The sequence below is a fragment of the Muscardinus avellanarius genome (assembly GCF_963383645.1).
Source record: "Muscardinus avellanarius genome assembly, chromosome: 4".
NCBI classification, from domain to species: domain Eukaryota; kingdom Metazoa; phylum Chordata; class Mammalia; order Rodentia; family Gliridae; genus Muscardinus; species Muscardinus avellanarius.
Genome location: NC_137789.1, coordinates 21,048,082 through 21,067,683, shown reverse-complemented (window position 1 = coordinate 21,067,683; position 19,602 = coordinate 21,048,082). Strand labels below are relative to the sequence as shown.

Here is a 19,602-nt window from a genome sequence, read left to right as displayed (position 1 = left end):
GAATACTTAACTTTCTTTGCTATTTCCATATTATCTTTTTGTTCTAGTTTCTAGAAACCTCTTCCATTCCATTTAGAACCCTTGTAAGAAGTTTTACAAATTTCATCTATCATTCTCCATAATTGCAAGAGACCTTTCTTGTTTGGTGGTGATTCCTTTATCAAAGCATCCTGTACTTGTTCCAGTATCTTCTCTTACTTGTATGAGAGTATTAATTATAGCAAGCATTCTTTTGTTCTCTTAAATATTGTTTCTGTGGAAATCTTTTTTCTCTGTTTGCGTTAAATCTCTTTTTCATACTGGACTTTTAGTTTTGGGGAGCCCAGTAATACTTTCTTTCCCGAACTTGGAATCAACCTAAAAAAAGAAGAAGCATACAAATGGAGATAAATTACAGCTTACTCTGCAATGATTGTTTCTACGGAAATTCTCTCTCTCTCTCTCTCTCTCCTCCCCCTTTAAATAGCAGACTTTTAAATTTTTTTGTTTCATTTTTTTACTATAGAGGAACTCAGTAATTCTTTCCTTCCCAAAGTTGGAACCAATTTAAAAATAAAAGAGGCATTCATGTGGTGATAGCTTATAAGTTAAAATGATGCAATGTTTTGGATCTGTGAGGAGGCTGGCTTTCTCAGACTTGTACCCAGACTTGAGCTTAGCCATGAGGTGGCCCTCAGACCTGGACAACTGTAGACCAAGCCTGCAAGGGAAGGCCCCTTGCTGTACTGCTGAAAGTTGACCAGCTCTGGTGAAAGTCAGGCAAAAAGGGTCGGTCACAGCGTGCCTAGCTCATGGCTAGCTCAGTGAGTGGTAGAGAGAGGGAAGCTGCCAATGTTATCTCTGAGAGTCTTTCACTTGTAGACCTAGGCCTGGGAGAGGAAGAGACCCTCTCCCCTCAACCCTCTTCCTTTACTGTTTTGATTTTTTATTTTGTCATCCTGTTTTAAGTTGTAAGTTTTATATACCTAACTCTAATATAATATTCGAAACTTCACTAATATATAATAAGTTTTAATATAAGTTTTATATACCTAACTCTAATATAATATCCAGTAGACTTCACTGGATAGCAGTAGGGTGACATTCAACATTGTGGTCATGGGCGCCTGTTCCTACCTCAGCATCTGGAGCTCTTTTCTCTGAGGGTGCTAAACTCTTTCAAAACGTGAATTCTCTAATCTTTCCATTAGAGCTACTACCTTTCTGAGGGCCGGACTTGGAGCCCATCCTTCCAGTAGTATATGACTTCAGTTTAATCCCTTAGCTTCAACTCCAGCTCTAGCATTACCTTTTAGTATACTGGATGTTTTGTAGTCTGGGATTTAAAAAAAAAAAAATGAAAATAAATGAAGGCAGAGTTGCCTGGCTCTGAAGGCTGGACAATCGGGAATGGGAGGGACCTGGGGTTCTGACTGCTCCGTATATATCAAGTCCTGTTTAAGGCCAGCACCTTCCCCATCTGCCTCATATTTTATGGTGGTCCTTCTCTGCAGGAACTCAAGGCAGCCCCTCCTCTGTCCTGCTGATTCACTTATCATTCCACGGCCATTTTGTCTTCCAAAGTTTGTTTAGAAGTGTCACTACTTACTGTTTTTTCTTTATTGTCCCATTGTATTCCTTTGCTGTGATTTTTTAGGTGTGTGAGAGACAAGAACAGAAGTGGCCAAGCTACCATATTTAACTAAATTTTTAACAGGTTTTATTTTCACACAGATATCAACATAAGGCCATTTTTAATGCTCTGAGATAGATTTCTGAAAACTTTTGTAAACTTGCCTTTACTATTTATCAACTTAATGGTGTTACCAAATTACTCTAGTATTAAATAGAAACTGCCGTTAGCTATCAGTAAGATTAAAATGAAAGCCTACCTCCATAGGAATGTCGATTTGCTAGAGATATTCACTTGCTTAACTTTTGAAAGTATTTCCCATAAAGTAGATGAGCTCTGGGGAGGCTTGAAAAAAATTATATGATTAATTGTATTGATTTGTCTTGCAGAAAGGAGAAAGTTGGCAAACCAGCCCGAAGCACTTTCTGCTGATGAACTCAAAAGTCTGTTCAGACTCACAAGGGAACGCTTTTTACATCATTTTGATGCTCTCATTCCTAAAACAATTCTAAAACAGATTGACAAAACAAATACCTCTAATATCCTAAATGGTACGTTTTTTTATTGCTTTATATTTTCTTGTATATAGTATCTGTAATAGCGATTGTTATTAAAACTTACAGATGTATTAGGTTAAAATATATTTTATAAATTTAAATAATGACATATGTGATTATATATAAAATATGTATGCATATATGAGCTATACTTGTCATTTAAGAATCATTGACTTTTTGATAATGTCTTTCACTAAGCATGTTCACTCTAATTGTTTTTCAGCAGAGGGAGAAGCATTTTAAGGTCATCCCTTTGAGTCTTACTATGCCATTAGAATTCTATAATAGGATTTCTATTTAGCTATATTTTCAGATAGTAAAGAAAGTAAGTCTACAAATCATTTCTGTATTTAATTGGATTTCGTTCTATTTTCCTGGGTTCTGTTGTGATGGTTTTGAATAGAGCCAAGCTTTTCAGAATCTAGCAAGAAAGCATCTGAAGATTGCGTGACACAACTTCAGATGTAGAGGGCAATCATTTTTATTGCATAGGTTAATGAGAATATGATCCCAGCATCAAATTAGCAGTAATGTTTGTTGAGTGCCTTTTGTGTGTTTGACATCATGAAGATACACAGGGAAGTTCTTGGCTTTCAACACGATTATAATCAATTTGGAATGCTAGATATAAAAACAGCATATTGTGCCATGTTGAAGAGCACATATTGTCAGGGCTCAAATCTCAGGTTTTGTCACTCGTTAGCTAAATTTCTTTGTGCAAGTTACTTACCCTCTGTGCCTCTGTTTCCTCGTGTTTAAAATGAGAATAATTCTATAACCCATTAGCCACGGTTCTTGTTAGGGATTAAACAGGTTGATATGTATGAAACAATGAGACCATACTAAGTGCCAAAAGTGCCGGGTATCATACATATTATCATTATCATTGTTCCATGTCAATAACAAAGTTAAGTAGCAGCGCAAAGCCCCTGAAGGATGCTGGAGACATTGCTAAGTGACTTATAATTGGAGGGTTTGTTCAGTAACTGAGCATGGAACAGAGCTTCCTGGTTACAGCATGGATTCTGGGGCAGGTCAGCAGGGTTGAACACTGGCTCTGCATCTTACCTGCTGTGTGACTGCAGACATATTATTTGTTGTATTCTATTTTTTTTTTTACCTCTTTGAGCTTCATTTTCTTTACCTTTATATTGGGGGTGACATAAGTTGTTCGGAAGATTAAATTAATCATTTGTGAATTTGCTTAGAAAGTTGCCTGATGTGAAGTAAGTGCTGTATATTTCTTGGTTCAGTAAGTTGATATGAACAGAGAAGAGAAGACTATAGCCAGGGCAGAGTAGTCACAGAGGCTTGTCAGGAGACCAAGATCTTGATTGATGCTTAGATCTAAATAGAGAGACGAAGATAGAATTTTCCAAGAACTAACATTCCCGGTCATTGGAGGTAAAAAAAGGGAAACCAAGATTGAAGGATGTTTGCTTGCAGTACTCTTTGTGTAGGAGGTAGGGAAATGGTTCTGAAAGTTATGTGTATGAAGTCAAGTTCTAGGGTGCTGTTAACACGCTTGAGCTACACACTGCGGGACAGGGGTGCTCACCTTAGAATGAGTCACACTGTGCCACTCCATTGCACACGCCTTTCTGATTGCTTCCACCACATGGGAAAGGCATCATGCTTAATATGACCTTTATAAATCATAACAGCATCTGGCCAGGCGCTCCTTCTGGTCCTCCAGGTTCCCAGTTCTGTGTTTTTTCACAGAGGCTTTCTCTTCTGGGACTTGTCCCCTTTTCTTCCACCTCAAGAACTTGACAGTGTCCACTGGTGGAAGTCTTTTCTCCCAGCTTTTACCTAAGTGAAGCTGAGGCTGTCCGCGAACAATCCTCTGGTCTCAGCCTTCCAAATACTGGGATTACAAGCGTGAGCCACCACACCCAGCTCTGAGACTCATTCTTCAGTTGCCCATTTCACTGTCATTTTCTATCCATGGGCTATGACACGTGCCTATAACCCCAGAACATGGAGGGCCGAGACAGAGGGATTGTAGGTTTGAGACAAGCCTCGCCAATTAGCGAGACTCTCAGCAATGCAGTGAGACCTGTTTCAGAATAAAAAAATTAAAAAGTAGGGGTGTGGTTCTTCTGGGTTCCATTCCCAGTACAAAAAATAAAGTAAAACATTTTTTTGAATGTCATTTTCTCAGAGCTGCCATTCTGGACCTTCTTTAGTTAATATTTCATGTTGCACTCACTCTTTGTAGATTTTTTTTCTACAAACTATTTGTCCCATCTTAAAATTATGCTTCTATTTATGTCTCTAAACTCTATGTTCTCTGAAGTTGAGGAGTGTGCCTTTTTGCTATCTCAGTGTCCACAGAGCCTGGGACACAGGAATAGGATCTCCCCAAAATACTTGTTGAACAAATGAATGACACTGAAGGTATTTAGAACCTGAACTGAAATGTGACAGGCTGTACATTTGAGCATGATTCATACGAATGTAGTTTTGGTTTTTAACATCCTTATAGAGTTGATTTGAACAAATACATCTCCATGTAAACATAAGAATTACATCTAGAAACAGTTAAGCCAGTCATGTTTCATATTCTGACCCATTATTTGCAACCATGCAGATTAGAAGTTATGAGCAATTGATAAGGTTACTTGATCTGCTCATTGGTTGTAAAAACTCTTAACGTGTAACAAGGGACAGGTCGGTGAGTCGAAAATACTTAAATCTAAAATAGATTTATTCAGTCACAAAGTTGCTAAAGACCTTCACAGAGGCAGACATGGAACCTGATTTCATAGTGCAATGACTGTCTCCTTTACCTGGGACCGTTCAGGCATGTAAAAATACTACATAAGTGAATTTCTATGTAATTATATATGATCATTAGTTTATTGTTTCAAATCTTTAAAAATAAATCTTATATTTATAATTCTTAATTTAAACAGATTATGCCAATTATAGCCATTTATGACTCATTTATATTTCAGCAATAAGAATATAATTGTTTATATTCATTAACCACGTTAATGTGATTTGTGATTGTGTAGGTCAGTTTTCCCTATTTCCCTACTATATTGATTCCATTTCTTTGTTTATCCTGTAAAAATGAAAAAAGAAATAAAAAATCTTCTTTGTTTCTCAGAGAGCCAGTGTTCTGACTGCCACATAAATAAAATATCCTATTTTATTTTACTTTAAGAATTACATTACATTCTTCCCCTAAAGACATGACATTTATGGACTTTTGTCTACTCATTCTTAAATATTTAGCCTATGTTGTTTATATTTATGTAGGTTGTATAGTCATAGTTATGAATTAATAATATTATAATGTTTAGGGACAATTCAGTGCTTATTTATTTATTTATTTATTTATTTATTTATTTTGGTGGTACTGGGGTTCCTGGACACCCTCTACCTCCCTCCGGGCTAATCTCCCAGACCTTTTTTTTTTTTAATCGTTTTTTATTTAGAAACAGGGTCTCTCTCTTTTTTTTTTTTTTTTTTTTTTTGGTGGTACTGGGGTTCCTGGAAGCCCTTCTACCTCCAGGCTACACTCCCAAACCTATTTTATACTTTTTTTTTTTTTTTTTTGAAACAGGGTCTCTTAAGCCAGCTGCTGGCTTCAAACCTGTGCGATCCTAGAAACAGGGTCTCTTAAGCTAGCAAGGCTGGCTTCGAACCTGCACAATCCTCCTGTCTCCGCCTCCCAAGTGCTGGGATTCCACCGTGTGCCACCAGGCTCGGCAAATTCAGTGCTTTTTAAGGTGTGGCTTTTATGATCTCACAACATGAAACTGTGCAGAGCTACTATTGATTTTTATTCTTTATAATTTTAGTGGAAAGCTGTATCCCCCATTAAGAAATATATTATTTCACTATAATGCACAGTACTCTATAAAATATTTTAGCACTCTTACTGAGAAATAGAAAATGCTGCATTTGAATGGTTTGGTGAGGGCACTTCAATGTAGGTATTGAAAATATTTTTGAATATTCCTCAGCAACTTGTTAGGCCCTCTGCAACTTCGTGCAACCCTGTTTCAAATAAAAAACAAAATAGACTTGGGGATATAGCTCAGAGGTAAAATGTCCCTGGGTTTCATCCCTAGTATCACAAAAATATTAAAGATTAAATAGTTTAATAATAAATATAGGGAAAAATTTGAAGTTTGCTTCCATTTTCATTTAAAATATTTTTGGCCAAAAAGTCCCTTACCAAATTATTATAAGACTCTCCCAAAATACAAATGAGTAGTTCTATCAATGTTGATGGTTAAACAGCTAATATCCAATAATTTTTATTCAGTTTATTGAAACAGTATGTAAGCCGGGTATGGTGGTACACGCTTGTAATCCCAGCATTTGGGAGGCTGAGACCAGAGGATTGCCGTTAGTGGACAGCCTCAGCTACTTAGTGAGGCCCTCTGCAACTTAGTGCAACCCTGTTTCAGAATAAAGAATTTAAAAAATAGGGCAGGGGGTGTAGCTTGGAGGTTGAATTCCCCTGGGTTCCATTCCCAGACCCGCAGGAAAAAACAAAAAACAGTATGTAAGCCGGGCATGGTGGTGGCACATGCTTGTAATCCTAGCATTTGGGAGGCTAAGACAGGAGGATCGTGGTTTGCAGACAGCCTCAGCTACTTACTGAGGCTCTTTGCAACCCAGTGAAACCCTGTTTGAAAATAAAGAATAAAAAGTAGAGCTGGGGTTGTGGCTTGGAAGTAGAGTGTCCCTGGGTTCCATCCCTGGTACTACCAAAACAAAACAAAACAAAACAAAAAACAATTGTTAAAAATAAGTTTAAAAAACAGGTAGTAAGTAATTTGCCAATGTTAAAATAGTTTGTTCTAATAATAATTTCTGTGTGTGTGTGTGTGTGTGTGTGTGTGTGTGTGTGTGTGTGGTACTGGGGTTCCTGGAAGCCCTTCTACCTCTGGGCCACATTCCCAGGCCTATTTTATATTTTTTGAAACAGGGTCTCTTAAATCAGCGCAGCTGGCTACAAACCTGCACAATCCTCCTGTCTCCACCTCCCAAGCATGGGGATTACAAGCATGCGCCACCACGCCCGGCCTAATAATAATTTCTAATGGAAATGGAAGCTATCCCCTTAGGTTTTCATTGATTGTTCCACTGTTATGAGCAATCTGAGTATAGTTCACTGTAGCATATTAGCTAGGAAGGTAAACAGACCTTTGCATATATTTTAGTAGGAGTAAGGTAACATTTAATGTTAGTGATTTGGTGATGTATATGTTAAGGCATATTATATTAACAGAAAAGTGAGAATTATTTCTAAAATAACTTTTATCTGAGAATATCATAAATTATTATTTTATTATTGTACTTTTGAGAATAAGATAGCCTCTTTTCAAAAGATAGGGAACTTTTCAGTCTTCTTGTACTAATTCTTGTTTCATACTAGTGGGAAAATCACATGGGACATCCGGTATGCTCTCTACAGAATAACCTTTGCATTTAGAACCAATTTTACTAAAAATAGAAAAGCTGTTCTTTTGTTCCCCATGAGTCCTAAGGATGCTAATTCAGCTTTCTATATTCTAGCTCATAACTTTTTTAAAAAAAGATACTTCATTTTCTTCTCCAAAAAACTTTTCTGTGGTATTTTCTACAGTTCAGGCTATCACAGAGGTAAATGCCGTGTGTGTGTGTGTGTGTGTGTGTGTGTGTGTGTGTGTGTGTGTGTGTATTTTTACAGAGCAAAAGTCAGTATAGTAGTACTTTTCAGAACTTATGTATATTTCTTTCTCTTTAGCTACCAATCCAGTAGAAGCTGATTCTTCGAGTCTAATGGAAACTAATCCTCTAGAATGGCCAGAAAGGCATGTTCTTAAAAATTTGGAAACTTTTGAAAAGGCTAAACAAAAAATGAGGTAATATTTGACTCTGTAGTAAAGCATGTTCTAATGAAATCTTCTTAAATTAACTCTTTCTTAACTCTTTAATTTTAGTGACATAATATAAGTAGTTTATAGTTTTATTATTAAAGAATACGTGATTTCTTTTTGTAGTCATCTATCTTAATGGGATACAAGATGTTAGAGACATACATGCACAGATCACCCAATTAGCCCTTACCCAGTTCCAGCTCTTTTCCCTCCCCCTCCCTCCTTCTCATATTTGGCTTAGTAATTGACATTGATATGTTTGTTAAAGTACATCATGTGCATTAGAGAATTTTCCTCTTTCTGCCTTCCATTCCCTCTGTAGGTTGCCTTATTTGTTCATCTATAGTATCTGCTTTGTCTAGAGTTTCTCCTATGACCCATTTTTCTCCCTAGCTTCTGCATATTAGGGAGAGCCTCTGATTTCTTATTTTTTGTGATTGACTAATCTCACTTAGCATAATGTCCTCCAGTTCCATCCATTTCCTTGTAAATGATATAATTGTGTTTTTCTTTGAGGCTGAGTAAAATCCCATTGTGTACATATTCCATAGTTTTGTAATCTATTCATCTGTTGATGGACATCTTGACTTGTTCTGTAGTTTATCAATGGTGAATTGTGCAGCTATCAACATAGATACACATGTATTAGTTTGTTAGTTTGGTGTTCATTCTTTTGGATAGATACCCAGAAGTGGTACTGCTGGGCCATATGGTAAGTTTGTTCCCATTATTCTGAGGATCCTCCATACTGTTTTCCAAAGTGCTTTCACTAATTTGCAATCCCACCAACAATGTATTAGAGTTCCATTTCTCCATCCTCACCAGCATTTGTTGTTTGTGTTTCAAATGATTGCCATTCTAGTTGGAGTTAGGTGAAATCTCACAGTAGTTTGATTTGCATCTCTGATTGCTAATGATGTTGAACATTTTTTTTCATGCATTTATTGGCCATTTGAATTTCTTCTTTCATGAAGTGTCTATTTAGTTTACTTGCCCAATTTTTGATTCAGTTATTTGTTTTCTTAGTGCTGAATTTCTTGTGTTCTCTGTATATTCTAGATATTAGTCCTCTATCGGAGGAGTGGTTGGGGAAAAATCTTCTCCCATTCTGTTGGCTCTCAGTTGAGGTTCTTGACAGTTTCCTTTGCTGTACAGAAGCTCTTCAGTTTCATGCCATCCCATGTATCGATTTGCTTTTTAACTTCTTGTGCCCTTGGGGTCTTGTTGAGAAACTTTTTATCTGCGTCTATGTGTTGCAGTGTTGGACCTATGCCCTCTTCAAGGAGCCACAAGGTTTCTGATCAAATTTTCAAGTCTTTGATCCATCTTGAATTGACTCTTGTGCAGGGTGAAAAAGTGGGATTTATTTCTGTGTTTATGCATATGGTTAACCAGTTTTGCCAGCATCATTTTTTGAACAGATTCTTTTTTCCAATTTATGTTTTTGGCCCCTTTGTCAAAAATCAATTGACTGTAAGTGTGTGGATTTTTTTCCTTATTTTTAAACTTTTTATTGGTGCATTATAATCATATTCTTTCTTAACTCTTTAATTTTTATGAAATATAAGTAGTTTATAGTTTTATTATAAAAGAATACATGCTTTCTGTACGTAGATAATCAATAGAGTAATACAGCAACTAAAAAGGGAATGCTGCTTTTTCTCTGCCCTCCATTTGTACTTTGCAGATTTACATAGTCACAGTGATCATTTTGGTATTAGCCTTTCAGACCATTTTTTGTAAACATGCATACATATATGAATATAAAAGAAAAATTTGTACTTGGGAGTCTAAGACAGGAGGATCACAGATTTGAGGCCAACCTCAACAACTGAGCAAGGTCCCATTTCAAAATACAAAATAAAATAGGTCTGGTGTTTAGCTTGGAAGTAGGTAGAATGTCCCTATGTTCAATCTCCAGTATAAAAAAGAGAAGAGGAGTAGGAGGAGATGATAAAGAGGAGACCCCTTCTGTCTACACAGCTGCACAGCTGTCCTCCTGGGTTTTTTGTTTTGTTTTGTTTTGTTTTGTTTTGTTTTATGATCACCTTCTGAGATGAGTTTTGTATTTTCTTAAAGAGAAGTCTGATACCAGATGAGTATTTTTTTTTTTTTTAGTTTTTGTTCTTTAATAGACATTTTATTCCATCTCTGAAATCTATAGTTTTCTGTTTTTCTTAGTGTTTAAAAATTACATGAGAGCATGCTATAGGATGTTTTGTCTCAAGACTTTTGTCTTTTTTCAGCTCCAGGAGATACTGTTTTTTTAGTAGTATTCTTCCCTTCCTCCTCCTCCTCCTCCTCCTCCTCCTCCTCCTCCTCCTCTTCCTCCTCCTCCTCCTCCTTCTCCTTCTCCTCCTCCTCCTCCTCCTCTTCCTTTTTCTGAAATGCTTGTTTTAATTAATGTCAAAATCCTAAATTTGAATTTTAATTCGATTTTTCTCTTTAATAATCTCATCCTTATGGTATATATTCGCATAGATTTTCTCTGATCCTTTCTGTTAATATTTTTGGTAGTCATACTTCAAATGCTTATTTTATACTTCTGCCTTATTTTAGTATATTGAAATTTGAGTTGATACTCTAAGGATATTAATTTGAATTTTCTCTTCTTGGATGCTGTCATGTTCTTTTGCGACTGTTGTATTTGTCTTTCTCTCCTGTAGTCTTTCTCCAGTGTCTGGTGGTCGTGGGTTGTCTTGTTCATAGCTAAGGATTAGGAGCACAGTGGGTTCTTTAGGATTTGGCGTGTGATTTGTCTTCTAAGTGCAGTCCCGTCCCCAGCTGCTGTCCTGGTGTTAACATTGTGGGAGAGCGGCAGGGGAACATGCCTGGCTGGCTTCAGTTCAAGGCATGGGCAGGCCAGCAGCCATGGCCTCTCACCCTGCACTGTCCCAGGCCTCTTACTCAGGGCCATCAGCACTGACACTGGGACAGGCATCTGGTCCCTTGTCTTCAGAAAGAATTTCTCTTTTTAACTTGGAGGTAAACGTGCAGGGCTAAGATTGGACATAGTAGGTGGAACTTCAGCACTGTTCTACACACAATTTGTCAAAAGAATATTGCCTGGATTTGCGTCCATTGTTTCTCTGTGACCCTAAGTTTATAGTTTTGCTGTGGCTTCCTGGGAGGGAAGAAGGCATATTACCTTTCTTGTAGGTTTCTCTAGTTCTTGTTGAGGCACTTGTTCAAATACATCCCATTTTGAAGTACACTGAACTCTTTGGTCCACTGTTCTTTTTGTTTGTCTGTTTGTTTCTTCTTCTCAAAATAATTTAATTCTCTCATGAATTTAACTTCCAGTACTTTAACATAGTGATTTTAGTTTGAGGGTAAAGCTTAATGTATATGTATCTAACACACTGAACTAGAAGTTTGTTACTCAATGTCTAGGTCAGTGCTACCTTTCTCTGATAGGCCTTTTATAAACACTGCAACTCAGTGTTAAGTTCCGTCTTCAACACCTATGCACTGTGTTCTGACTTCTTCCATGAAACTTTGTTGTATCCTTCCTGCCTTCTTTTCCATTGCTATATCCATCTCCTCTCTCACCTCACCTGCTTTCCCCTATCTCAAGCTGTACCTCAGCAGTTCTACAAATTAGAGTGACCTCTTTTATTATGCCATCATGACATTTAAAAAGTAAATGCACTGTAAATTTTGTGGACCCTTCAAAAGATGGGGAGACACCATCAGATCCTTAACGGGACAAAAGTTGTATATGTTCAGAATTTACTTTGTACTAAAACAGATTTAACTAGAGTACGCAGGGTCATTAAATAGTGAATGGCAGAAGTCACAAGAATTTGGTTTCAGATCTACTCAGTCACTTGTTGTGTGACTCTTACCTTATCTTTAGGATATGGATAAAAATCCTAGTTCTGCTTCGAACTTGTAAAAACTTACCGAGAGCATATTTGAAAAAATACTTTGTATGCTTGAAAACACTGAACGTAATACAGTGTTGTCAGCATTATTTTCTAACCTGAAACATATCTTTATAGTGTAATTTATGACAAACAAGGGTTTTAAATTACTTTGATATTCTTGTGTTTGGTGTTCTATATAAATGCAAATTATACATTTCCCCATTGCATCGTGCCTGTAAAATGATTGAAAGTAATATTCATTAAGAAACCTTTGTAAGTCACTATTAGAGAGTAGGTATGTATAAATTAAATTAAAATCATAATGCAGTTCTAGCCTTCCCAGAGTACAAAGTTCATAAAAAATATTTGAATTTTTTATTTGATTTATTAGATTTTTACCTTCAGTTTTAAAACAAAGGGAAGAGAATGGGTAAAGGGGGGCACTGTCAGTATATGAGTGATTCTTAATGTATAGAAATAGAAGCCTAATTATTTTGGAAAGATACCCATATTTAAAGCATGAGAGTAGCCAAATTAGGGAACTAACCTAGGTGTCCATCAGCAGATGAATGGATAAAGAAAATGTAGTTTATATACAAAATGGAATTCTACCATTCAGCCATAAAGAAGAGTAAGATTGCATCATTTTCAGGAAAACTGATGGCTGTTAGACCAACCAGTCTCAGAAAGTCAATGATTATTTTTTTTTTCTCATATATGGAAGCTAGACAGAGGAGGAAACGAGAGACATCAGATGAATGAGTACAAAGTGAAGGGTGCTGGAGAAGAGAAGTGGGGAGGGGAAGAGAAGGCCTGATGAAGCCAACAGCTCAGAGAATGCTAGGTGCATATATGGAGGTAGCAGCAGCATCCTCACTAGCATGTATGACATGGCCTTGCATAACACTAACACGCACAGGGGTGCCCAGGACCCAGAGGGAGTCACAGCAAGTGCTGTGCCCATGTGTGTTCGTGTCATGTTGAACCTCACTATGGTATGTAATTATAATGCTGCAGTGAGGTGCATTTTACTATTTTATTTATTCATATTGAACCTCATTAGGGTATATAATTATAATGCACCAATGAAAGTATGTTTTATTTTCTTATTTATTCATTTATATTCTGTAGTACTGGGGATTGAACCCCAGAGCATTCTGCTATCAAGCTACACCCCCCCCCCAGCCCTCTTTTATTCTTATTTTGAAACAGGGTCTCACTAAGCTGTGGAGGGCCTCACTAAGTTGCTGAAGCTGGCCGCGAACCTGCGATCTTCCTGTCTCCACTTCCCAAGTAGGATTACAGGTGGGCACCCACTGCGCCCGGCTTGAAAGTATATTTTTAAAAAGAGAAACATAATTCTAAAACCACAGTGTCAATATATTAATCACATAAAAAGTCTTAGTTTGAGTAATAAATATGAAATAAATTAATATACAATTAGAAAATGATATTTTTATGCAAGTACTGAAAGATTTTATATATGTTATAGTGACAGAGCTGGGGTGGTCAGTGATTCAGCGCTTGATAAAACTTTTAGCATTTTCTGAAACGAAAGCATTTGCACTTTTCAACGTTTTGTGAGCTTTTTCAGGTTATAGAGTGACAGAGTAGAAGTAGCACCTAATTTGGAGTCAGTCTAGCCCTGACTCTCATTTTAAAACAGCTGTGTCATCCTGAGTCTGTAATTTAACCTATTGTGTATTAGAATCTTTAGCTGAGAAAGAGGAATAATGATTGTTCTTAGGCTTAATTTTCACTTTATAAAGTACTTCTTTTAGGTGTTACTTCATTTTGAAATAAGACCCATTTCACCCTTTTCAAAGGAATTTATGGGGATTTAGAATATATTGTATATAAAGTAGCTTGAAAAGTATAAAATCCTGCATATATTTCAGATGTAAGAACAATTCAGTGTGTATTCATAATGTCATAATCATGGCTAGCGGAGACCTTGGAGAAAATTCCAATTACTGTCTCATTTCATGGTTGTGCATAAGACATCTTTCAAGCTCATAGAAAATTGGAACATTCAGACCCTGCCCTCAGAAATATTGTGGGATTTCAGAACATACAAGAGTTTAGACTTAATTTTGTAGAATTGGGAACGTCATACTACTGCATAACTAATATACCATCTTTTATTTATTTATTTTTTTGTGGGTCTGGGGATGGGACCCAGAGGCATTTGACCCCTGAGCTACACCCCCTGCCCAATTTTTTATTCTTTTATTTTGAAACAGGGTCTCACTGAGTTGAGGAGGACCTCACAAGTAGCTGAGGCTGTCCGCGAACCGTGATCCTCCAGTCTCAGCCTCCCAAATGCTGGGATTACAAGCGTGCGCCACCACGCCTGGCTTAAAATACCATCTTTTATAAGTAGTGTAATTATTTTATCTTATTTAAATAGTAAAACTGTTGACATGGTAACTGCTAATTCCAATGTGATCTACAGATCTTTTAAAATATAGTTTGAAGTTACATGATTTGAAAAGATTTTTCCTTTTTGTCTTTCCTTAAATATGTAATTCTTCAGTTTTATTCCTTCGGTTTTATTTTTTTTATTGGTGCATTACAGTCATACATCTTAATGAGGTACAGGACGGTAGAGGCATACATGCACACATCAGTCAATTAGCCCTTCCCCAATTCCCATCCATTCCCTTCCCTTCCCTCCTTCTCATGTTTGGCTTAGTGATTGCCTTTAGTAAGTTTGTGAATGTTTAGTGTATTTTTCTGGTTTCTGTTCACATCAACTTCTCATGACTATGGTGAATTTTAAGTACACTTTTAATAAATTTATATAACATTATTTTTTCAGAAAAGGTTCATTACCTCGTTCAACGGAACGATTGCTGGGCCACAAGGAGGGTTCCCGGGACTCGATCACATTATTGGATGCTAATGAATTGCTGAAATACTTCACCTCAGATGGGTTACCAGTGGGAGACCTTCAACCTTTACAGATTCAAAAAGGGTACATTATACTTACATTTTACAATTAAATTTAAAAATCATATTTAAATAACATTTAGTTAATTTCTTTAGTGAATTAATGTCCTATGCTACTTTGAAAACATTTATAAGGTTACTTCCAGTTTTTATCACTTGGGCTAGCCATGATTATGACATTATGAATACACACTCAATTGTTATTACATCTGAAATATATGCAAAATTTTATATTTTCAAACTACTTTATATACAATATATTCTAAATGATATAATTCTCACGTTTAATCTTAGCCACATGTCCTCCTTTTATGATACTGAATATAAGAAAAATGGGAATAGTTAAAGCAACCTGTTTATTCCTTATGTAAGTCAGTAGCTTCTACTTCGTATAGAAATGACAATTCATTTTAAGAAAAATTTAGAATTTGACTTGCAATTTTTTTCAATTTTTTTCTGTGTATTCTCTATTTTTGGTTTTGCCATTATTTGGTATGGTTATTATTAGTCATATAATAGCAAAAAACACAACATTTGAACTAAAGAGAGTGGGAAATTGTAATTAAAATGCTTATAAAACCAGGCATAGTGACACATCCCTGTAATCTGAACTACTTGGAAAGCTGGTGTAGGAGGATTGAAGTTTGAGTCCAGCCTGGGCAATTTAGCAATACCTCATCTCAAGATAAAAGTTTTAAAAAGGGGCTGGAGATATACTTCAGTGAGAGCGCTTGCCCAGTCTGTGTAAGGCTCCAGGTTCAATCCCCAGTACCACATACAAATAATGATAATGATAGTAATAATAATAATAATAATAATAATAATAATAATAATAAATACTTTTGAAACTGTAACTCAGGGTGTACAAGATTAACTTACAACAAATTTAACTTCTAAGACAACTTCTAAGTTACTAGTTAACAAGTGCTAGTTGGTAATCGCATTGACTAAATTTATAGGTAAAATTGTGACATAAGTTCCTTGTGAAGGTTGAATAATTTGCTTATTACCCCAGATTCTTTTTAATTGCTGATTTATTAATTTGTAAAATTTCTGAAAGATCTTAAAAATTATATATCACTTTGATTGCTTTTGCAAAAGTCATTTTGAATTGTACTGATAGATATTAATTTTAAAGGTAAATTTGGGAGGGATTTATTTGAAGGTAGTTATAGTCAAAAATATTGTTAGCACATTATTGCCATTTGTGCGTGTTCACTAGGGGGGGAGAGTCAGAAAATGTGAGGCTCTTAAGAACTCTGGGTCTTAATGACTTAATGATCTTAATCACATAAAAATTGTATAATTTGGGGGCAATTTTCCTTTTCTTGTAGTTTTGAAATTGAAAACCTTTTTTGTGGGAATTAAAGAGTAAAAAAGAATAGAGTTTTTTTATCTATTTAGTTTTTGAATTATTGCCCTTCCAACTCATTAAGCATGAGCTGGCAGAGATAGATAGAAGTGCCAAAATTGAATTATATATTTATATAAGTTGTACTCTTTCTTATTAGAATGTCTTTCTAGGTGAAATGTAGGGGAGATGTTGTTCATTCTTCCTGTAGTTTACAGATGATTTTCTGAGGAAAGTGTGATAAGATTCTCTGGTGTTAGGAAAGAACTGCCTCATTTGCAAATGTGTCTTCTGCTAACCTGGGCGTTGAAGGGTGAGCTTCCCTGGCAGAGAATCACAAGCCCACGTTAGGGTAAATGAAATGCAAGCATGGTTCATCCTTGTATACTGGGGAAGTAATAAACTTCGGAAAACACTCACTAAAATGTTTCTTTTAGAAAGAAGTTATGAGTGAAATTAATAATGAGGAGGATGAAGTGAGAAGTGAGAGACAGCATAGTAAAAGAAAGAAGGAAAGTTCTGAGATTATTCATTTCAACAGTCATCCAAATACGGAGTGGTTACTAATTTACTAGTGATGTTTTTTGTGAAACACCTTACATGGATGTATTAGAATATAAAGTCTGTTTTCTTAGGATTCATTAATTGGTATATGATTTGCATTTTAATGTTGTAGTTTGAAATGTCTGTCATAACATACCCTATACAATTTTAAGCGGCTAAGGGCAGTTTTCATTACTAAAGCCATAGAGGGAAAAGATAGCAAATTTATTCTAGTTTCTCTTGCAATTGCTTGCCTTTCTACTATTCCTAGCTCCTCTAACTCAAGCCCTGGTGTTTCATTTGTTCCATTAGCTGAGTAAGGATTACTGTTCATAATTCTTCCCTTCCCATTTAACATGTCCTGAGCCTCAGGATCAGGATCCAGTACATCAAGACAGTGTGCCCTGACTCAGGCACAGAAGGAAGATGCCTGTCAGGAACCCAGTGAGCTTAAGGGGATCGCAGTGAACTCCTTCCCCGGATTTTGGCATGGCCCTGCAGGTCTGGGTGTGGAAGGGGTTGAGTGTGAATATTTTATGTAGACTCCACATAGGCTTAGTTCTAAAGGCCCTGCTGATTGATAACCTACTTTAGAAGAACTGAAGTCAGCAGCGAGTCTCTGTACTTTCTGATACTCAGAAAGTTGCTGACGTTTAAAATAGATGTCAAGCTGACAACATTCTCAGGCCAGGAAAGATCTGGGCCCCATATGTGTTATAGTGGGAAGTAAATACTTCTTTTTTTTTACCAAAAAATTATTTTTAATTATTCCCCTGCCAAAAGGGTTTAGCTCAGTGAGTAAACATCAATCACTTCACCAAGAAAATAAAAGTTTTTAGAAGTAATACTGCCCCCCCCCTTTTTTTTTGCTTAATTTCCATTGTGAGTCATTTTCCATCCTTGATGTGTCTATTTCTCAGAATGGTTTTATGCATTCCGTCATGACTTCCAACAGTGGAGGCACAGGTAGGGCCCAGTGGCACCCACCTGTGATACTAGTTCTTGGGAGGCTAAGAAAGGAGGATCATAGATTTGAGGCCAGCCGCAGCAACTTAAAGAGACCCATTTAAAAAAAAAATAAAATAAAAGGCCTGGAAGTATAGCTTAGAGATAGAATGCCCCCGTGTTCAGTTCCTAGTACAAAAAGGGAAAATAGAGGCACGGAAACTGTAAGCGGCAAAACCAACAGGTGTTTCCTTGCCTCTTTTCCTGCTTAGGTTTTCTGGCATGTGTTGGTTTTTATACGACATAAAATTGATGTAGAGAGTAGAAAGTCAGATTTGTCTCTTGAGACACCTTCTTCAGTTTTTATCTACCACCAATTAAATACAAATGAAAATCTTTTTTATTCCAGGGAAAAGAGCTTTGTTTTGACACCAGAACTTAGTCCTCGGAAACTTCGGGTGTTACCTTTTGAAAAAGCCTCTGGGTGTCATTACCATGGAATTGAGTAAGTTTTTATTTACACTTCACTCCTCTGCTTATTGCTGATATAATTTCTTTCATATGACTGTAAAAAGTAACTAATAAAATGATATAAATTGACACATAACCAGAGAGAAAGTATACCAAAAACCACAAAAAAAGAAGAAAGGCCGGGCGTGGTGGTGCACGCTTGTAGCATTCGGGAGGCTGAGACAGGAGGATCATGGTTCACGGACAGCCTCAGTGACTCAGTGAGACCCCGTTTCAAAATAAAGAATAAAAAATAGGGCTAAGAGTATCGTTCAGAGGTAGAATGCCCCTGTTTTCAATACCCAGTACCACAAAAAAAGAAGAAAAAGCAATTTATACACAAAATATCTTATATTTACTAAATAAAAATGCTATTTGATGATTAATCAGTCATAAATCCATTTAAAAATCCTCTTATTAGTTACTAGAAATTATAGTAAAAGTTATTTTGGTGCTTATGTTACTCGTGTATTTTCCTTTTTTTTTTTTGTGCGGGTCTGGGGATGGAACCCAGGGACATTCGACCTCAGAACTATACCCCCTGCCCTATTTTTTATTCTTTATTTTGAAATAGGGTCTCACTGGAAGTAGCTGAGGCTGTCCGCAAACCGCCATTCTATGACAAGCGTGCGCCACCACGCCCGGCTCTCGTGTGTTATTTCATTATGAGTTACATTAATGTTCTCTGGTCAGTAATCATGTCATAATTGCTCAGAAACTCTTAGATGAAATATGTTCCCATTTTAGCATATTAATTATATGTACATCTTTATAGATTTTTTAACTGCCCATTTAAGGATTTTCTTTTGCCTAAAGATACTAGCAGCTTATGAGATCATGTGCCTGTTTACCGTTCTTACAGGACAAAAAATGTGAGATGTTGATAATAATCTTTTACAGTGAATATCCAAGCTCTTGGTGATCCCTTTGCAAAATGTTTCACATTCCTAACATTTTGTTTTATATTAAATTTCTATTCATGAAAATAATATGGGGCTTGACTCTGCATATGGCTAGAGTGTAGGAAAAGGAAATAGCATTGTTTTTAAGTACTACTGTTCTATTATAAGTGCATGACATATTTTATAATAAGTATATTTAATGTCATTAGTCCATACTATGAAATCATTAATATTATTGTTGACATGACAGAGATATTGGCTTTTATATTTTAGAATAAAAAAGACTTCTTTCAGTGCCTGAAATGATATGCTTAGGTTTGTGCTGCTGAAAGAAATTTTGTTGCCTTTTTGTTAAATTGAATTAGAGTGTGTGTGTGTGTTGTGTGTGTGTGTGTGTGTGTGTGTGTGTGTGTGTGTTATTTATTTGGGATTGAACCCAGGGGCATTCTACCTACCAACTACACCACCCGCCCTAT

At 36.3% G+C, this 19,602-nt stretch overlaps 1 protein-coding gene across 1 annotated transcript in view; it reads left to right on the top strand.

Annotated features, from left to right (window-relative positions):
* Positions 1–19,602, top strand: part of MTBP (MDM2 binding protein) — a gene marked incomplete at its 3' end in the record, with an annotated part of 76,977 nt that overhangs the window by 44,662 nt on the left and 12,713 nt on the right. Inside the window, exons 14-17 of the mRNA XM_080694998.1 lie at positions 2,002–2,163; positions 7,922–8,039; positions 14,745–14,900; positions 18,124–18,219. Of these exons, the coding sequence (XP_080551124.1) occupies positions 2,002–2,163; positions 7,922–8,039; positions 14,745–14,900; positions 18,124–18,219 (532 nt within the window). The remainder of the gene's footprint in view (positions 1–2,001; positions 2,164–7,921; positions 8,040–14,744; positions 14,901–18,123; positions 18,220–19,602) is intronic.